Here is a 19,286-nt window from a genome sequence, read left to right on the forward strand (position 1 = left end):
CTTCATTGTAATTATCAATATCCAGAAAGCAATAAAGAATAGTCCCACAATTATTCTCTTGTGTTCGTCTGTGTATTTGTGTTACTTTTGAGAGCGATAGCCGATCCGACGTCAACGACGTGTTTTATAACAGGTTCGTCTAACAAGTTGTTAGGGATGTTTGGTTTCATTAGTCAGTCCGTGTGATCCATCCGCAGGAATTCACAGTCTGCTATCCTCCAATTGCGCCACACAGGTAACCGTTAACGAGCTAGAAAAGTTACTTATAGTTAACTAAAGCCAGATCCATTATAGCCGTCATGGTTGCACAGTTGTCCCAGTTATCACTTACAGATAAAAGCACCGGGCATAGAAAAACATGTAAACAACAAATAAAAACAACTAAGAACAATACATCACACAAGAGAAAATAACGTATTAAAAGAGAATTAATTAGTAAGATCATGAGAACACAAGAAACACTGAGAACAGGGCTACGATAAAAAGATAAAAAGAAACGACTATCGATAGTTTGTCTTTATAAGAGAGAGAACATTTATTTTAACGATATAAAAGCATGTATAAGAAATTGTAGAGAAATATACAAATGGAAGTCAAATTTTAATTGAGATTAGAAAACTAAAATAAATTTAATCATATTCTATTTTGCTTATAAACAATATCATATAATTTCATAAAGTTAAATTTTATCTTTGCAAAAGAAAAAGCGGATGTGAAAGCAACTAATTATATTAATATTTAATTATAATCAAACGAGCATGTAGGATGATAAAGCATCACTGCCAACACATAGATCGCATTGAATAGATTTTACAGAGTGAAAACCATCAAACAACAGGTACGTACGGTGGAAGTTTTGCCGGCCAAACCTTCCTTAGATGCACTACATAGCCATCACCTGCACCCTACGGGTGATTCTTGAAGGAACTGATTACGTACAGAATTTAATAGGCATACCAAATGAAAGAATATAGATTGAATAATTAAATGACTAAATCACCATTGGCTGGAGGTAGATGATCAGAAGAAAATCCACAATGGGTGCAGGCACTAGACAGACGTGCGTGCTGACCTGCTGCTGTTAGATGCCTTTGCGCTTGCTCGAAGACAGATGATGATCGCACGTACACAGCAGACTGGAGTTTTCTCCGATCAAGTCTGATGACGCATTCGACGATACATGGTGCCAAGGTAGAGTTGGCTCAGCCGCAGCAACAAGTGATGAAGTTGGCCACATCCAGCGACGGCAACACAGCTGACACCGAATCGGAAACCTATGGCATGAGCGATATATATGATTCTTGATGATGCAAATATATCAAAGGCAATGTCGTGAGGAGACTTTCCTTCATATACGCTGCAGTGCCAGGCCTCGGTCACGGCAGCACCCAGTATGATGCGCAGGCGGCGACCTACATGGAAGACCAAGGACGCAGGGCCATGGAGTAGGGGCTGCATGGCTCAACGTAGGACAACCATCACAGACGGCGGCAGACACACTCTAGGGCAAGGGCGAGAGTATACATGTCAGAGTAACTGCAATAGTTTGCTAAAACTCAATTGGCAAATTTAGTTTTGCCAAGTCTTAAAACCAAATGCCAAGTAAAAAAAGAGGCCTTATTCAACAGTTCGCTATTTGGACTTGGCAAAAGAACTTGGCATCCTAGGATTTTTGCCAAAATCACAAAATTGAGCCTCCAACAAGTTGGCAAAACTAGTTGGCAATTATGATACACGTGATGCCAAGTGATGGAGGACTTGGCATATTTGCCAAGTGAAGGGGGAATTTTGCCAAGCTCACAAAATTGTCAAGTAGTTTTGCCAACTTGTTGGAGGCTATTTACTTTTAGCAAACTGTTGGAGTTGCTATTATGTTGCAGAAAAAAAAACAAAAAGATGCCTTTAGCTTGCTCTCTCTCTCTATATATATGGGCTCGTGGGCCTGGATGTGTTGTAGGATCCAAATAAGAGTTGAACTTGGTTTCCTGATGTCACGAGATTTGGCGTGATGGTACATGTCGAGGACCGCTCTCGCAGGTAGGCAGGCCGCCGGAGCATCATGTTTTATAGCCAAGCCAAGTTAAAAAAACGTACAATCATCTATTGCAAGGAGATATACCACTGCTATACCAAGCTAGACTTCTATTTGGTTGCCTTCAAAATATGAATATTACCCATATTTGGGTTAGTTTGATTCGATGCAAGCATGATAAAAAAACGATAGAAGTCTGAGCTCATACGTGAAAGTGAAAGAGACAGACACTTTGGGTTACCATGGATTAGCTTTAGAATTGATATTTAAGTCCCCAAAAAACTTCATAAGCCCTGAAAATTTAGGGAAAATTCTTAGAGATATTATGGAACATGAGAAATCCAAATAAAATATTTAGATCTCATGATAAGAGAATTTGGAGCATCTAAAAATTAGGTTATGCTCATAGAAAAGTAGAAACAAGTTCTAGAAAAAGCTGAAATAATTCCCGATAAATTTTTAGAGATTGATTGACGGGCGAGGACCGAAGGGAGTGATTTGCGTTACAAAGAAAATATTTTAGGAAACTCCAAATGAAAGCATAAGCTGAAAAATAAGGAATTGGATTGTAGAAAAAGTTAAAGATGTGTCGGAAAAGAAAGGACTTACTAAATGCTTGTTAAAGATTTTGCTCACTCTCAACGTACAAATGAGCAACAAGCAAACATCATCTTGAATTATATGCACCAGCATGTATGGCAACCATGTTCCTATGCCTTATGATAAATTTTAAATTAATAAAAAATATTATTTTTCCTATATTTTCATGAGCATAAAAATACAAAATTCAATCAATTGACATCTATTTTGAAAAGAGCAAATTTTAGGGTGTTACAATAGACACATGCATACGATATATGTATTAAAAGTGTGTAGGTAACAAGAATGGTCCCAAGTTATACTTGCCTTAAACATTTGCTCAATTCTCACATAATCAGCTTTTGGTCATCACCTTCCAATCTTCAGTGCTCACAAGCGGTTCTCGTCTACTCATCGCAAGCACCACACATAGGCAAACATACAAGCAACAAATAGAAACAACTAAGAACAGTACACCATACAAGATAAAAGAGCATACTAGTGCTATGAGGTCACAAGAAACACCGATAACAGAACTATCGTTATAAATAAACAACTGTCGGAACATCTATATTATATAAAAGATACAACTACAAGCTTGATTTATTTTAATTATATAAAACTATATGAATGACACTAATTTAGATTAGTTAACTCTATTTTAATTTAAAAGCAGAGTTAGAACTTATCATATTTTTATTTATAAATATTGACATATAAGTTAAGCAAGTTAGCTGTCTATTCTATAAAGTGAGATCATCTAATTTGAATTTAATACAATCATGTTCAAGCTAACAAATTTAACTAACATAACACGATGGGTAGATAGTGATCATAATGGTATATTTGTTTTAATGAAAAGCCAAGTTATTAATTTTATTTGTATTAATCAAATTAAATTTAACTATGTATAATAAAACTTATGATATAAAATACATTGGCATTAACATATAAATCGCGTCGATATGAATCTAATCCGACGTAACTCGAACGAAGCAGAACATAAATAAAACAAAGCAATGTCGCACAATAAAAGATCTCATACACAAAGTAGTAGACAATTTAGAATAAGGAGAAAAAAAATCAAATTTGCATTTGGATGAAATAAGCACGACGTCATTAGCTCATTAATTTGATGAATAAAATATACATAGCAAGGGAGGTTGACCTTTCCATCGGGATCTTCCCATATGCTTGCACGCTGTGACAGGGAGCACGCATAGTTTTCATAGCCAGGGCAGTAAATATGCAGGAGCTGCAGGTGGTGGCCGGTTCTGATGGACAACGTCAAACTTGTGGAGTTGTCCGGCTTCTGGAGATCCTGCAACGCCGGTGGCGTGGACTTGCTCGTCTCAGGCGACGGAGGACATTTAAAAGGCAACAGAGCTGATGGAAACGACAATTGGCCAGATCAGAAGTTGTGAATATCACAGCATCCCACAAGCTAGGCGAGACGAAGCACAGAGTTGAGTTAAACGATGACAAACAGGCCCAGCCTGAGTGCGATGGAAATTCAACGTCGGGACTAGAACACATACAAGAAATCTTGGAGTTTCTCACCTAGGAGCAGAGGGCGTGGGATAGCGTGTGCGACAGCTCTCCGGCGCATCGTCGATCGGTTTGCTCTGGCGTTGTCTGACTCCCTGCAGGTTGCAACTCGATGGAGTCTGACGGCGCAGCTCATGGTCTAGGGCTGAGACGGTATGGAATTTTACATGATTGAAAAACAAACACCTTGCTGGGCAGAGACTTGCCCTTTATTTATACTAGAACATGAGGATGATTCAGAGAAGGCAAGCCAATCTATATCTCAGACGGCTTCAATAAGCAATTTCAGTACTAAGATCAAGCATACCGCACCAATAGATTTATAGCACAAATTACAAAGCAACTGATAAAAAAACATAGTTTGTATCGTTATATTCAGCCTCCATCTATACATTATTAGATAGCTATTCATTATGGTTTAAGATCGGATTTCATAAGTATCAAGCACCTTAATTGGTACTTTAGAATTAATGCCGATCAAAATATACAGAGATTATGTTCAAAAAAAGAATATACAGAGATCATTACGGTATATTCACGATGATAAGAGGCAAGACAACACAGAGATAATTACACTATCTTCACGACGATAAGAGGCAAGACAACAATAAATTACTCATTTCACACACATGGGGTTTTCTAAAGATAGTAAGGTGATCATCGTAATGTCAAGTTCTCTCAATGTTCAATGTCATATGTCGATCAACAGTTGAGCAGACACACATAAATAGCTGACTACAAGTACACACATTGCACTTTCGTAATACAAAATCAAGTTAGCGCTTAAGTTTATGCTACGATTGGTTGCACTTCCAACTGCTACAAAGCAGATCCACCTTGCAACATTTCATAGACCACGTTGAATGACTTTCATAAAGTAGGCCTGCACATCTTAAAACACCACTTACATCAACAGCAAAATTGCAAGCACCGTACTTAGTGATCTCATAGTAATATAGAAATGAAGAAACGGAGCTATCGCAAATAATTAGTAAGAAGTGCATATCTAAATAATTGCAAAGAGTGTTGGTTAAGGTACTTATCACAGGTCCATACAATTGCTTCCAATAAAAAAATAAAAAATAAAGGAACAAATAAACCAGAACATGGAAAGAGAATTCAGCTGCTTGGTATAGTGGGATAAGGATCAATGTGAACATAAATAGACAAGTAATTTGGTCTGTGGAGCTTAAATATTGCCCACGCATGACAACCATCACTCTCCAATAACCAAAATTTATTAACTTAATGGTTAGTCCATGAAAAATATCCGTAATTTGGCAAATGTTTCATTGTTTGCATATTTTGCAAGAAAACATGTCATTAAAGGCCACAAGCATAATTGTAAATAAATAATTAGGACATAACAATCTGAATTCACGACTCATAAGGTGATTCTACCAGCGATTCAAAGATGTTCACAAAAGAGATTAAAATGTGGGCGAAATAATTAAATGTTGTAGCGAGTGTGACATCTACAAATATTGTCAAAGGAAATAATAGTATTGATCTTTTTTACATGAATGCCAGGATGGGAGACACAAAATTAGTAGCTCATGTTTAGTTTAATTATTTTTATTACATATGCATATATACCACTACTTTAACAGGGTTGTGCGGCTTACTGACATGTCAAATCCTGGACATTATCCAAATCAAAGACACAACAAAGCAATAACACCTTGAAACAATCATTATAAGAAGTTACAGTGAAGTCCACATAAACTTGGCCTACTTTCGAAAGAAAATTATAGCCAAGCAAAATGCAATTAACCATATATATTGAATGAACACAATGCAATACCAGAGTAAATTTATTGAAACATAGAACCAAGTGTCATTAGATATTATCATATCATTATCTCCTAAAGATCCCAGGCACAAATAGGTCAGACGCATTGCTGAAGTCAATATTTTGCTTTATTAGGTAGCATTATATTCCCAAATGAATTAACCAGTGCTTGGAATATCATTTTCGGTAACTACTTTGTGTCTATTGCTTTGTTGTACGGTAATCCTGATCTATTTTGGTAGCATTTGCTTTATTCCCAAACGCTCAAATGAATTATATTATTTTCTATTTGCACTTCTAGTAACTACTTTCATTGAAGTCAATATTTTGCAATCAATGCAAAAAAATTATTAACTGACAACTCATATCAACAACTCACTCTAATATTTGCAAGATTGCCAGGGAGAAAAATATCAGAAGCAAATGTACAAGGATAATTTTAGCCTGCTCAGCTGTGACTATTTGGCTACGGCTGCAGCTTATTGCAATGTTAATAACTATATGCCATGTGTATTAGTTACTAAGCTAGTTAGTTTAAGGCACACACATATGTCATTACCTAAAACCTTAATTTTCATGATATCAAATACAATTACCGGGTTTCCAAATAACCCGGAGCAGAGTTATACTACAACTCATTAATTTAAGGGCAATTTAAATATTTGCCCCCCTTACGGATGGCTCCTCTTCACTTGCCCCTCTTATAAGTGCAATTAAAGATTTGCCCCAGGTATCTCCTCAGTCCTATAGATTTGCCTATTTTAGCTACATGGCAGTCCAACTCATCATGCCAGCTTGGATCAGCTATGGAAAAAGACCATGTTGCCCCTCTCCCCTCTCACCGACACGCAGGCCCCACATGTCATCTTCTTCTTCCTCCTCTCTCCTTGGCGTGAGCAGCATCAGTCGCTGTCCATGGCGAGCAGCAACACCTAGCACATGGCCGAGCAGCCGCAGCAGCAGCATGCCGGCTGAGAGCGCGTGGGCTCCATGTGCCGTCCATGGCGAGCTCCACGCAGGCTGCGTGCCGCCAGCCACATGGGCCCCTCCACCGGCCGCTCGGCGCTTGCTGCTTCTGCTCGCCCGTGTGCAGCGTGCTAGCTGCTGCTTGTGGGAAGCACCAGGAACATGTCAAGGAGGAGGTCCGACTTGTCAAACCCGGAGATGCTGCTGTTGTCCCGGACGACCTTGTCCTTGCAGTTGTCGGACAGAAGGGGCTTCAAAAAGAAGGTGAAGAAGAACCAAGCGCCCCAGATGGTGTCCCCGCGCTTGGCGGCCTTCCGGCTCCCGGCCTTGGGAGCGCAGCTGAGCTCGGCCTCGGCGCAGTAGACCTGCGGGCCGAGGCCGACGTCCAGCATGTCGTAGAGGTCCTTCTGCCAGGGCTGGTTGATGTCGGGGGGAGGTGCGCCGGAGGGCGACATGGCGTGGGCGCGGGGGCCGACGCCGATGGCGCCTCCGATGAGGGCCTGCACCATGACTCCGACGGCGCGGTCGTCCGGCGCGGAGAGGTGGCCCGACAGGTCCATGGAGAGGAGCGTGCAGGGGCCATGGTGGCCGCCGCCGCCGTTCTCCATGGACAGGGTGGTGACGAGGTCTTCCCCCATGGCTGCTGACACGCGCCGCGGGGTGCTTTTTTTCTCAGATAAGGGGAGGGGTAATACGGTCTTTTCATGTAACCGATCCAAGCTGACATGATGAGTTGGAGTGCCACATAGCTAAAATAAGTAAATCTGTAGGAGGACTAAAGAGATACCTGGGGCAAATCTTTAATTGCACTTATAAGAAGGACAAGTGAAGAGGAGCCATCCGTAAGAGGGGCAAATATTTAAATTGCCCAGAATTCAGACCTTTGGATGCGAACAGTTTGATAGAAACGAAGAACCTGCGCTTAGCCTAACTACCCACTGACGCAACCAGCAGTGGCCTTTCCTCAAGCACCTTCCCTGCATGCTCTCGAATGGCCTTCTCTTGCATTAGACTAAATAATAGTACAGACACTACCAGGGAGACATTGAGGCTGTGGTGTAGATGCAGCAACATGCAGAAGAGATCCCAAGCACTGGTCCTTGATATGTCTAGGAGAAGGAGCACTTACCGCCTCTGCTTCCGGGCTGCCTTGTCCCATGGCCCTCGCCTGCTTGCCGTGTTATGCCTCCCTCACGTGCTGCCACCGTAGAGGTCGCTGGATCGGCACATTGCCAAAGTCCATCAGTTGTAGTCATGCCCTCACTCGGTCGTAGCCAGGATCTAAGAGAGCTCCCCGACTTTGGCCTCTAAGCGGATGGGGCAAATCTGGGAGCAGGGTTGGCCACACGATAGCAGCAGACAACACATCCCAAACATGTGCCGCAGCTGGAAGGCAGGAACGTCGGGATCTTGCAATCATGCATACCTCATGTCATCAGGCCGCGAGTGACGAGATCGGGTAGCGGCGGCAGCGGCGGTGTCGAGAAGGGAGAGAGAACGGAGAGAAGAGAATGAGGGCGAGATCGGATAGCCAGGGCTGGTGATGGGAGTGGGGGGTCCTCCATAAAATGATGCGGGGTAGTTTTTGTAAAAATCACAATGATCTCAAATTTTTCTTCTTGACATTGAAATAATTTTTACATAAAGGGTCTATATATAAAATATGTGAACGCGTGTACTGTTCACTCTGGCTAGATGGATTGCGGGTTGGTTTTCTAAAACGTGAAGGGGTTTTATGCAAAACAACCAAAGACCACGTGTTCACGCACCAAAAAGCCACGGATGCTACAAATTGAGAGGTGCGATCAATCTGGAGGAGTCTTTAATCAACCTTGATAAGCTGATGATGAATGGGCCTTGGCGTCAGCAATGGAGATGAGTTGGTATACCAGACATAAAGGAATTGGCCTCCAAGTTTGTTGCGTTGTTCTGCTGGTGCCACCAAGACGAGCTGTCGCGGCTCGGCAAAGGACGGAGGGGCTCTGGCCGGCCGGCTGGTGCAGCAGCACATGGTCCTCGGCCCAAGTGTGGGCAGCAAGGCGATGCGGCCCACGGCTCGCCCTGAGAAAAGCAAGGGGCGACGGCGACCTAGATTGAAACAAATGCTTTCAACTCGAACTCAGATAATACCGAAATAGATCGGTCCAGCTAATAGCATAATCAACACGCCGACTAGAAAGTTGATCTCGGCGGCAGCAGATGAATTCGTTGAAGACTGCGGCGGCAGCCTGACAAAGAATAAAACCCTAACTATTTTCTTTCTCAATCTTGTGTCTGGTTCGTTAAGATTTATGAGAATTATTTTACATGGACGTCCAGCACTTAAAAGAGATATTTTTATTATTTTCGAGATTAATTAATTTAATGGATAAAATAATTCCAGAGAAGTCTAGAATTATTATTCAAGCCACCAAAAATATTCCGAAAGCTCTGAAAATTCAGGGAAAAATCTTAGAGACATTATGAAATATGAGGAACCCAAATAAAGTATTTGGAGCTCATACGAAGAAAATTTGGAGCATCTAAAAATTACATTATGCTCACAGAAAAGTGAAAACAAGTTTCGTAAAAAAAATAGTGAAATAATTCTAAGTAACCTTTTAGAGATAGATTCATGGATGGAGAACTGAAAGGAGTGATTTGGGTTACAATTACAAAGAAAATATTTTGAGAAACTCTAAATGAAAGCATAAGCTAAGAAATAAGGAATTAGATTGTAGAAAAAGATAAAGACGTGCCGAACAAGGAGCAAATTTATTTATATTTTCATGAGCACTCAAATACAAAACTAAATCAGTTTTCATCTATTTTTGAAAGGAGCAATTTTTAGGGTGTTACAAAGAGTAAGAAAAAAAATACCACAATAGGGTTCATAATAAGTGGGCATCCGTTGATCATCTATCATGGTCTGTCAGTTCTGCTGAACCAAAAAAAAGAAATGGTACAAGTAAATTTTGCGCTAGATGATCAATGCTTTTGTCTTTCACTGTTCACCATCCGACAAAATCAATTTTGTATATTTTTTATCTGAAGATATTGGTCTCAGTCTTGCATGTATCTGCTACCACAAAAAATATATACTTGCATAGCATTACATGTGTCCTAACTGGACTTGGTTAGTTTATTATGTGAGAACAAAATGGAGCCCTCAACAAAAAAAAAAAGAAAGCTGAAGAAGCAACCTGAAAACTACAGGGAACGTCCAAACAGGAATTGTGCTTAAAAGCAAGCTTTGATACACACCCTCACTGAAGTCGCTAAAGCTATAAATTTATCGCAAATGCCATCTCAAAGTTATTATGAATTATTGAACACATAAAATGAACCAAACAAAAAAAGAGAGTAAGAGCTATATATTCATTGCCGCATCATGAACAGTGGAGAAAGGCAAAACCTGAATTGCCCCTCGGGTCGTCTCCAACGTTGTGGTAGATCACTGAAACCAGCAAATAATTAAAGTCGACTGAAATAAAAGGCTGAAACAACAAGGAAGAAGAGTCAATTTCAGATTTTTGGCATTCAGACTGAAATAAAAGGCTAAAACAGAATGATGATCAATTCAATCACAAATTGCTTATTGTAGAAACTATTGCATTCTGCTTATTCTAGATAGCAGTTCAGGGCAGCAATCTCACCCTCGGCACATGTCCAGGTTCCAAAAGTTCAGATAATAGTTAAGACATCTAAATTTATAATTCACTCAAGGGAAAACAAATACATCCATCAAACATGGTGAGTTCCGCTATAGAGAAACGTGTGCCCTGTCTAGCCAAGACTAACAGATAGTTGCTATTATTCAAATTTAATTTAGTCTGAAACAATACTAAAGTAGCCATCTAGTTAGGAGAGAATTGCTTGAAAAGATAAAAACGAAATAAACACCATTAGTACTCCATGTCACAATCCATTGCCTCATTATCAGCAAAAGCACAGGTGTCGTATCATGCATGAAGCAAATGAAGTTTACTACTGCTCCTGGGTGCCAACGAACAGAAGGACCAGCTATGGACAAAGGACAAAAGCTAGTAAAGACAAGAATATAGAAAGAACATAAACAAAACACTATCTGAGGTCTACAAGCATGGTAAACATAAAAAAATGAACCTGCTGCATCCATCACTATTGCATAGATCAATGTGAAGTAACAAAAAAAGGCCATGCTGATTAATCTGAACCATGTGTGATTGTCCATATAAAATTTCTTTTAGCAATGTCTTTTGTCTGCTGCCATATTTTTAAATCCATTTGTTTCTTAAAAAGTAATTAAATTAGGGGATAAGATATATGTGAATTTGAATTTAAAACCAGAGATAACCTTCGGAGTCATAAGAATGATTTGTCGATGTTGTAGCTCCTTACTGTTGGTGTCCGGTTCGAAGAAGCTGCAACACGGTTTGACTTCAGTTATTAAGATAAAGTATATGATGGTTTGAAAGGATCACTAAAATCACAAATACCCAGCTTCAGAGATTTCTGTAAGTAAAGTTTTTCTCAACTAAGCAATTTGAATAAAATGATTTATTAGCACTTAGCTTCAGTCATTTTTAGTAACTATTAAGAAAAAAATTTAGATCCCAGCATGACTGGGTCAAAAGCAACTACAATTCTTTTCAGCTGGCCTATAAGTAGACTTGATAATAGCAGATCACAAGAATCATTATAACTTTATAACTATATTCTCAGATAATCACATAAGAATTCTCAGATAATGGCACAGAGGATCAGAAGTCCTGCACATCCTTTAATTTCTTTTCTGAAATCTCAGATCCTTGAATTTCTGAATGTGGTCTATAACCTAGCAGATCACAAGTCAAATTTTGACCATGGTCTCTAACGTCAGAAATTACTAAGTAGGACAATGATGGTGGCACAAAATTACAGAGTGCCCAAAATGTAGCCAGAAAGTTCTTCCAAGCCAACTTGTAAAAAACAACGACAAGCCAACTTGTAAAAAACAACGACACTAACTTACTTGAAAACATACTTACTGCATCTGAAGAAACAAATATATAACTTCCAATACAAATCTCATCATGATAGCAAGGCAAGTGACAGGTTTAGAGAAGGTTTCAGACAAAATTTTTTAGTGTTGTTCTTCTATTTCCTGTCTATCCAAGAAGTTTGTGCAACTCGTACATCCATTTAATTGGAGATGGGGAATACCTTATGAAAAGCAGTGGCAGCAGAATATATTTTGCATATATTAAATCACCAAATTATAGAGTGATTAAACCACAGGCCAAAGGCTTGGACGCAAGTATGAACAAGTATTTTGGATCCAACGCATGATCTGTATTTAGGTGTTTTGTTTCTTATTAGCAATTGGAAATTTAGGGATTGGTTGATGCATGAAGACACCTCAAAATCATATTTTATCAATCCAACACCTCAAGAAAGCCACCAAAAGAACACATGTCTGCATCCAAGCCTTGTCATAACCAGAAAACAGACAGCCTGCACACATGTAAACAACTCGGCATCCATCCTAGCAAATAATTATATTCCTTATTGTCAGACCATGTACACTACACTATGACAGACCATATAGAGTGAAGAAAAATAAATCCTTGTCCAAGTCCAGGCTGTTATGAGCTGCTGGCCAATGAGGTAATGCCTGTTATGGTCTGCCTGGCTGGGGCAGGGTTCAGGCTACAGCGGTGGCGAACAAGGTGCATGACACAACGTACCTGGTTCTCTGGACGTGGTACCTGGCTGGGGTGCGGTAGAATCACGGAGGTCGCAGGGGGTGAAGCAGACCGATGGAGCTACATTTGTCGCACAAAACGATAGTCTTGCTTTTTTTCTTTTTAGTTGTAGGAGATAACCAAACTTTGTGAAGCCAATATAACTTAATTATAGTCATTTAAATAGGTTTCATGAATCATATTTATAATTTATCATCGCCTAGAGGGTCGTTCAGCACATATAAATTGGACATAAAAATTTTTAGAACCATCCAACTTTTAGCAAACGAAATATCAGTCTTGTAGGAATAACAATATTAACATATCTGCTTTGGTGGTAACTTGTGTGCACAACAGTGATTGGTTCTACTCATGGCCATAATATTTCATAGCAACAAATTGCTGGGAGTTGTTCAAGGGAAAAAACAAGTTGAACTCACCTTCTATTCTTTGTCGAAGTATAACCTAAGTTCTTCGACTGAACCCCTCTTGCAAATAACTTGTGGTGATACCCCAAAATGGAACTTCCTGTTAAGATTATGCAGTTATGCAATTCTCAGAAATATCTGTAGAATCAAAGCATAATGTCAGACTCTACTTTGCAAGCAAAAGTATATCATAAGGGAAATAATATTACCCCACTGAAGAGGAGCAACACACAAATCGAGCAAAAAACACCACCAAGAAATACAACATGCAAAGGAAATAACAACAATTGCATGTACCACAACCAGATGTGTTAACTTGTTACTAAAGAAATTAGTCTGATTTTCATGCTTGGTCTGTAAATTTCCCAAATATCAAAACTTCTGAAGCCCATCTACACCTCTTTCAGGTTTTGAATGTTTAAAGACAATTGTTCTACTAAACCAATATTCTAAACCAAAATCGATATCAATATTCCCATTCACTTGTACACACGTATTGTGGTATTAAATAAATAAGTAAATAGCAACCCGTGGAGTACACATGTATCTGTAACATGTATTTGTTCCACCTTCCATTGTATTCATGTTCTGACCTTAGGTACTAACCTAGGTGTTGATACATAAAGAAAAACCCAAACTAAATAGGATGCATAAAAAATAGTGAAGTTGGGTTATTAAGAACTAAACAAGGTAGCAATGCAAAGTTAATCATAGGAAGACCATATATTCATCAACATTGTCAACAAGTTGATGATCCGAGAGTGTAGCATTGTAAGATTCTACCACGGATCGGCATGACTGGGGAGAGCAGATCAATCCATGCCGTGCACCCTAAGCGACGCAAGCCCTAGTGATGGACAGAGAAACAAGGAGGCCAGGGGTGGCAGGTTTACGGGCGTAGGAGTTGAAGATGTCGAGGATCTGCGGGAGGAGGTGGCGCTTGCTGGTGAGGTGCCACCACCCTTGGCCTCACACCGCCTGCCTCGAGGCTTGAGCGATCATGGCGTCCTAGCCCGGCGAGGGAGAGCGCAGCCTCGGAGACCAAGATGGCGGCGGGCTGGGTTTGTCATGCGGTCGATCGAATCGGGGAGTGCCGTGCGCCCTGTCAGATTCCGCTGCTGCCTGGCCTGCCAACCACGATTGGCGGCGGGGATCCTCGCCGCGTGACTCGTCCTTGATGCAGGGGCGGTGGGGATTGATATGACGGTGGGGATCGTCACCGCCGTCATTGGTGGTGTCTCGGGAGGGAAGGGGAGGGAAGAGAAGGCACTGCAGCGGGGATGGAGGCAGTCGGGTCCTGGCTTCAACGGGATTTTTTTTCGAGTTGTTTGATGGCATTTGAGTCTCATCCCATGTCGCGTGGGGCTCTGTGGGTGGCATTTTGAGGGAAGCCAGGAGCCGTGGATTGCGGGATCGCATGCTCCAGCGGAGCCACGAGACGACGTTCCAATGTCGCACTATGAAAAAGTTTTATTTTTAATCTTTTTACTAGGTAGCGTGCTCGTGCGTTGCTACAGGACATCAAAACTTTTACACTAAAAACACATAGATCGCACGATAAGATAACAATACCGTGAAATTAAACATCAACGTTAAAGTGACATTTAGTCACAGAGAGGGCGGTGTCACATGGTCATTGTCATGCACGTGTCTATCAAACATATTTTTTCTATAATGGATGAATAACGAAAAAGAATATGAAATCAGTTCCTATATATGGTAGGAAAAAATTCAACCATCCAAGACATGGAAGCCAGAGGAGATTAGCGAGCACCATGCACTATGTCCAGTCTCGTCCCGTATTCCTTGTCTCCGTCTAGCCATCCCGAATTCATTTGCCTGTTCCCGTTGTCCTACTGCACCATAATTTCATGGATCTTGTATTCGTGTCCCTATTCCCGTTCTCCTACTGCGGCATGATTTCATGAATTTTGTATTCCTATCCCTATTCCCGTTGAGCATGGAACGGAGACCCTTCTCAGGGTTCAACCCTCAGGGGAAATAAAAGAAAGGAAGAGCAGAGCAGACACGCATGATATCTTGCAGCAGTCACATTACCTCTTGTAATCGTGACAAGTTAACTGAACATCAAGAGTGGGGTTTAGCAATAGTTCACGCAAGTGGAGCACCATTATTATAGCTTCAGTACAGGACAAGACATCAAATACTGGTACTGGTTTTAGAGTAATATTAGTTATTAGCCCCTGATCCAAACACTCTTTAATAAGTTGGAGGCTTCTACACTGTAAATGCACATTCACTGTCACTAATGAACTGTAGTAATACATCAAGGGAAGCATCATGATTAAAAACTTGTATGTTAAGGCCATGTTCCCATGGCACATTCATCCATCCCAACAACATCCATAAGCATTATTGGGGAAAATTATTCTCAGAAAATGCATCCTGTGAAAAATTCGGCATAGCAACAAAAATTATGTTACAAATGTGAAATGTTCATGATCACTGCAAAAAATACTATTTGCACAAGCCAAATTAAAATTAACACTACAAACGAAATCATAAGAATTTTTCTTCATACCTCGAAGTAATGATGACAATATAGGAAGACCTTTGTCAGTATAACCTATAATTCTAAATACCTCTTGATTCACTTGATGGCATATGCATAGCCCATAGAACTCTATAACTTAGATTTTATTTTTCACATCCATGTAAAAATCATAGATAAAATGATTACTTTTTATATGAGGTAGTAATTGAAAAAGGCTCAAATGAAGCTATGAAAACAAGTTTGTATGGAGAATAGAAATTATATGTAAGAGCATAACTATTATCGAGTGGTGCTTACCTTGACCGAAGTTATTTTTACGTGTGAAGTCTCTTTTACCTAGATCTCTAGCCATGTGAAGACAAGTAGAAGACATCCTGCCATGTGGAAAATGATTCCAAACACCACCTGCTCTGCTCAACAGCACATGATTCCATTATCTTGTCTTTAAAAGAGAAAAGAAATAATACATGCTTAATTCTTTCATCTATGTGTCACTGATGTCACAACATTATTTCACTTCTGCTAAATGTAAAACTTGTAGAATTGCAAGAACTGCATTTGTCTAAGGCAGCTCAGAAGCTAATCATGTGTCTGATAAATCAAGGTATGTGCTAACAGCAAATGAAAAGTTGCATTTCCTACCTTCTCTCAAATCAAGGTATGTGATAAATCAAGGTATGTCATTTTCCAATAACTTCAGAGTATGTACCAATAAATCTTTATAGATATAGAATCCTGAACCTGAGTACTTTGTCAGAAAACATTCAAGCAAATTCTTAAAAAAAATCATGCACAAGAGTGCTTATTAGAAAACATTCGAGCACAGAATGGCACTGAAAAAAACAGTCAACATTTTTCTACTCCTATATGGTTATGGTGCTCATAAGTTTGTAGTAAAATTAATAATCTCTAAATTGCAAACCCTCTTTTAAGAAAAATTTGCAGTCTCATGTACAAGGATCAGAGGAAGATCTGTTACAATAGATCCCAAGGTTCCAATCCCAAGATCATAGAGCATGCTTAAGAGATTGGAGAATGAATATGTCAAGCACATGGTGTTTGTGCAGCCCACTTAGTTATAGTAACTCTGAAACTACAACAAGCAACAGAAACATGGTTATACCAAGGGAATGCTTTAACTACAGTAACTCTGACACTGCAAATTGCAGGCAGCAAGGAGATCTAATTGCTTGTGCACTAACGACAATATCAGTTAGGGTCATGAACAGTAAAAGTTTATGAATCCAGCCACCAAATCCAGGTCATCATCCTCTTTAGTTGTCTTATCATATATTTGTCCAAATGAGGCAACGTCCACTGATTAAATTTGGATGATGAGCTACAGTTGGAAGATGATCAGGCAAATACCATGGTAACCTGCATGCTGATTGTGGTTCTTGAAAAGGCAATCATTGATGAGCACAAATGATAAGGCCATATCAAAATATTTAGAAACACGATAACAGAACAATCCATATGATTTTTTATACTTATTTTAACATGTACCAGAGTTTTTTATCCATAAATTTCCATTTCAATACATTGACGTTCTCTCGAATATGAATTACACTTAGGCCCTGTTTGGTTCCACCAACTAAATTTTAGCTAGTTAAACTTTAGTCACTTTAGTAGCTAAAGTTCCAAACACATTGACTAAAAGGAGCTAAAATAGTTTAGTTCCATTAGTCATCCAAGAGTAACTAAAATAATTTTAGCTAGCTAAAATTTAGCAAGGGAACCAAACAGGCCCTTAGTAGCCAATACTTTTAAGGAACAAGAATTAAAATTATTTGGCAATCCAAGGACACCCTATTACATGTATCTTTAATTTGTTAACTGAATCAAAGTGTTGAAATCTAAGCCAGTTAATTTCAATATCAGCTCACATAACGTGAACAATACAAAATAGAAATTCAATTTTTTACTCCTATAGCATAATACCAAAGGCACAATATTGATATATTATTAATAATGAAGTATGCATGAAATTTAGAAGCAATGAACCTGTCTGGGCATTCCATCAAACACATGATACGTAGCTGTTCATGTTCTGCAGCAAATATATATTCCATGCTAAGCTGAAAGAAGACCCAAAACTACACAGAGATTGGTCAAAAACAATATTCATATCAGCTTCTTTTTCTCAAAAGTTGCAGGCCAACAAACCATATGAAATCATGTCTGCCAAATTGATTTATCTCAAACAAATCATAGATCGAGCAAGCCTAGGTGGCTTATCTGAAACAATCTTCTAGGCAGGGATTAGTCAGATGAAGCAAAGGCACACCTTGGGGAAGGCAACACCGGCGACGGTCGGTGATGATGACGATCTTGCAGACAGGTTGCTGGCCGCAGGTCCTTCTCCTATGCTCCACACGTTTCTATTTGGGTGGATTAGATCACAGGGGCACACACCAGTGGTAGAGGAGGAGAGATGCACCTACAGGGGAGACACCACCAGGCGTTAGGTCTCGAGGGTGAGGTCGGGTTCGCGGCGGATTGCAGCTTGTCTCGCACGGACGGAGCTTGAGGACGGCGCGCAGCGGTCGGTCTCGCGGCGTACGGCGGCCAGTCTTGCGGCAGACTGCGACTGGTGAGCAGCGGCCAGTCTCGCGGCGGACGGTGGCTCCGGTCTCTGCTCGCGGATCAACTGCTCGTCGGACGGCGACCGGCGCTCAGCGGCCGGTCTCGCAGCGTACGGCAGCCAGTCTCGCGGCAGACTGCGACCGGCGAGTAGCGGCCGGCGGCTCCGGTCTCTGCTCGCGGATCGACTGCTCGTAGATCGACTCTGCTGTGCTTGGCAGAAGGTCTTGCCGATCGACTGCGCTTGCGGATCGACTCTGCTGTGTTTGGCGGAAGGCCTTGCCGATCGATCACGGCGGCAGGCGAGGCGGTGCCGATGCGGTTCACGGTCGCAGGCGAGGCGCTGCGGATCACGGAGCCAAGCGAAGGGGATCGGGGGTCTTTGGTGTGTGCTCGCGTTGGAAAGGGGAAGGGGATCGCGGGTCTGCTCACGGTGAAGATAGGAAAGGGGAGGGTATCACGGAGGGATGGAGGTTTGCAAGTTTAGCCGGCGACGCGGACGCACGACGGGATGGCAGAAGGACGAAACGTAAGCCGCACCAAAAAATTGTTCTTGTTTTTGTTTTAGTCTTTTTAGTTGTAGGAGATTAGTTGTGAGAGATTAAATAAACAATAACTTATTAAACTGGTCTAAAGGTCTATGGTCTTAATAAATTACTTTCATAAATGTATTAAATTTAAATTCATCTAGTCTAAAGGTCTGCGGACTTCAATAATTCCAATGCAAATTACTAGTCTATTTAAATACCTAATCGAATTTTCATACGTGCATTATTCATAGAAGCTTAACCGCATCGGCTATTTAGCCGATACGGAGTCCATGAAGCACGAACAAGATCTATCTATATAATCAAAATTAAGTTCGATTTAATTACCAAACTTAATTATAATTGAATAAATATCTCGAACGCGCAACATGTAACAACCAGGATTAACAGATTAGTTCGCTTAGATCTAAATAATTGTTCAATATTTGACACTTGTTCGAAAAGCCTGTTATTAATTTTGTTAAAGTTTAAACTAATCCATTTAATCTTGATTGGGCAAAATATTGTTGTAATGCATAAAACATTAAACTCAAACAATATTGATAACTTATTAAATCTATCAAATTGCCAATTTAATAGAGCCGATAACTAGCTTAAATCGATTCTTTGTA

The 19,286-nt window shown here is 40.3% G+C and overlaps 1 protein-coding gene across 9 annotated transcripts; it reads right to left on the reverse strand.

Annotated features, from left to right (window-relative positions):
* Positions 2,944 to 18,675, reverse strand: LOC8075441. Of its 9 annotated transcripts, XR_002450721.1 has the most exons (5): positions 8,344 to 18,674; positions 8,047 to 8,133; positions 4,172 to 5,042; positions 3,780 to 3,997; positions 2,944 to 3,018 (listed from the first exon to the last, which is right to left on the reverse strand). XR_002450721.1 is itself a non-coding variant. In XM_021455187.1 (3 exons), the coding sequence occupies exon 3, from the start codon at positions 7,553 to 7,555 to the stop codon at positions 7,049 to 7,051; it is 507 nt and encodes a 168-aa protein (XP_021310862.1). In that variant the 5' UTR covers positions 7,556 to 10,353; positions 11,233 to 11,299; positions 13,042 to 18,671; the 3' UTR covers positions 6,651 to 7,048. The 9 variants fall into 9 exon arrangements, 8 of the variants coding, with proteins under 8 accessions (XP_021310862.1, XP_021310859.1, XP_021310863.1 ...); XM_021455187.1 differs by lacking the exons at positions 2,944 to 3,018; positions 3,780 to 3,997; positions 4,172 to 5,042 and having other exon boundaries at positions 6,651 to 10,353; positions 11,233 to 11,299; positions 13,042 to 18,671; XM_021455184.1 differs by lacking the exons at positions 2,944 to 3,018; positions 3,780 to 3,997; positions 4,172 to 5,042 and having other exon boundaries at positions 6,651 to 10,393; positions 11,233 to 11,299; positions 13,042 to 18,671.

The sequence above is a fragment of the Sorghum bicolor genome, chromosome 3, assembly GCF_000003195.3.
Source record: "Sorghum bicolor cultivar BTx623 chromosome 3, Sorghum_bicolor_NCBIv3, whole genome shotgun sequence".
NCBI lineage: Eukaryota > Viridiplantae > Streptophyta > Magnoliopsida > Poales > Poaceae > Sorghum > Sorghum bicolor.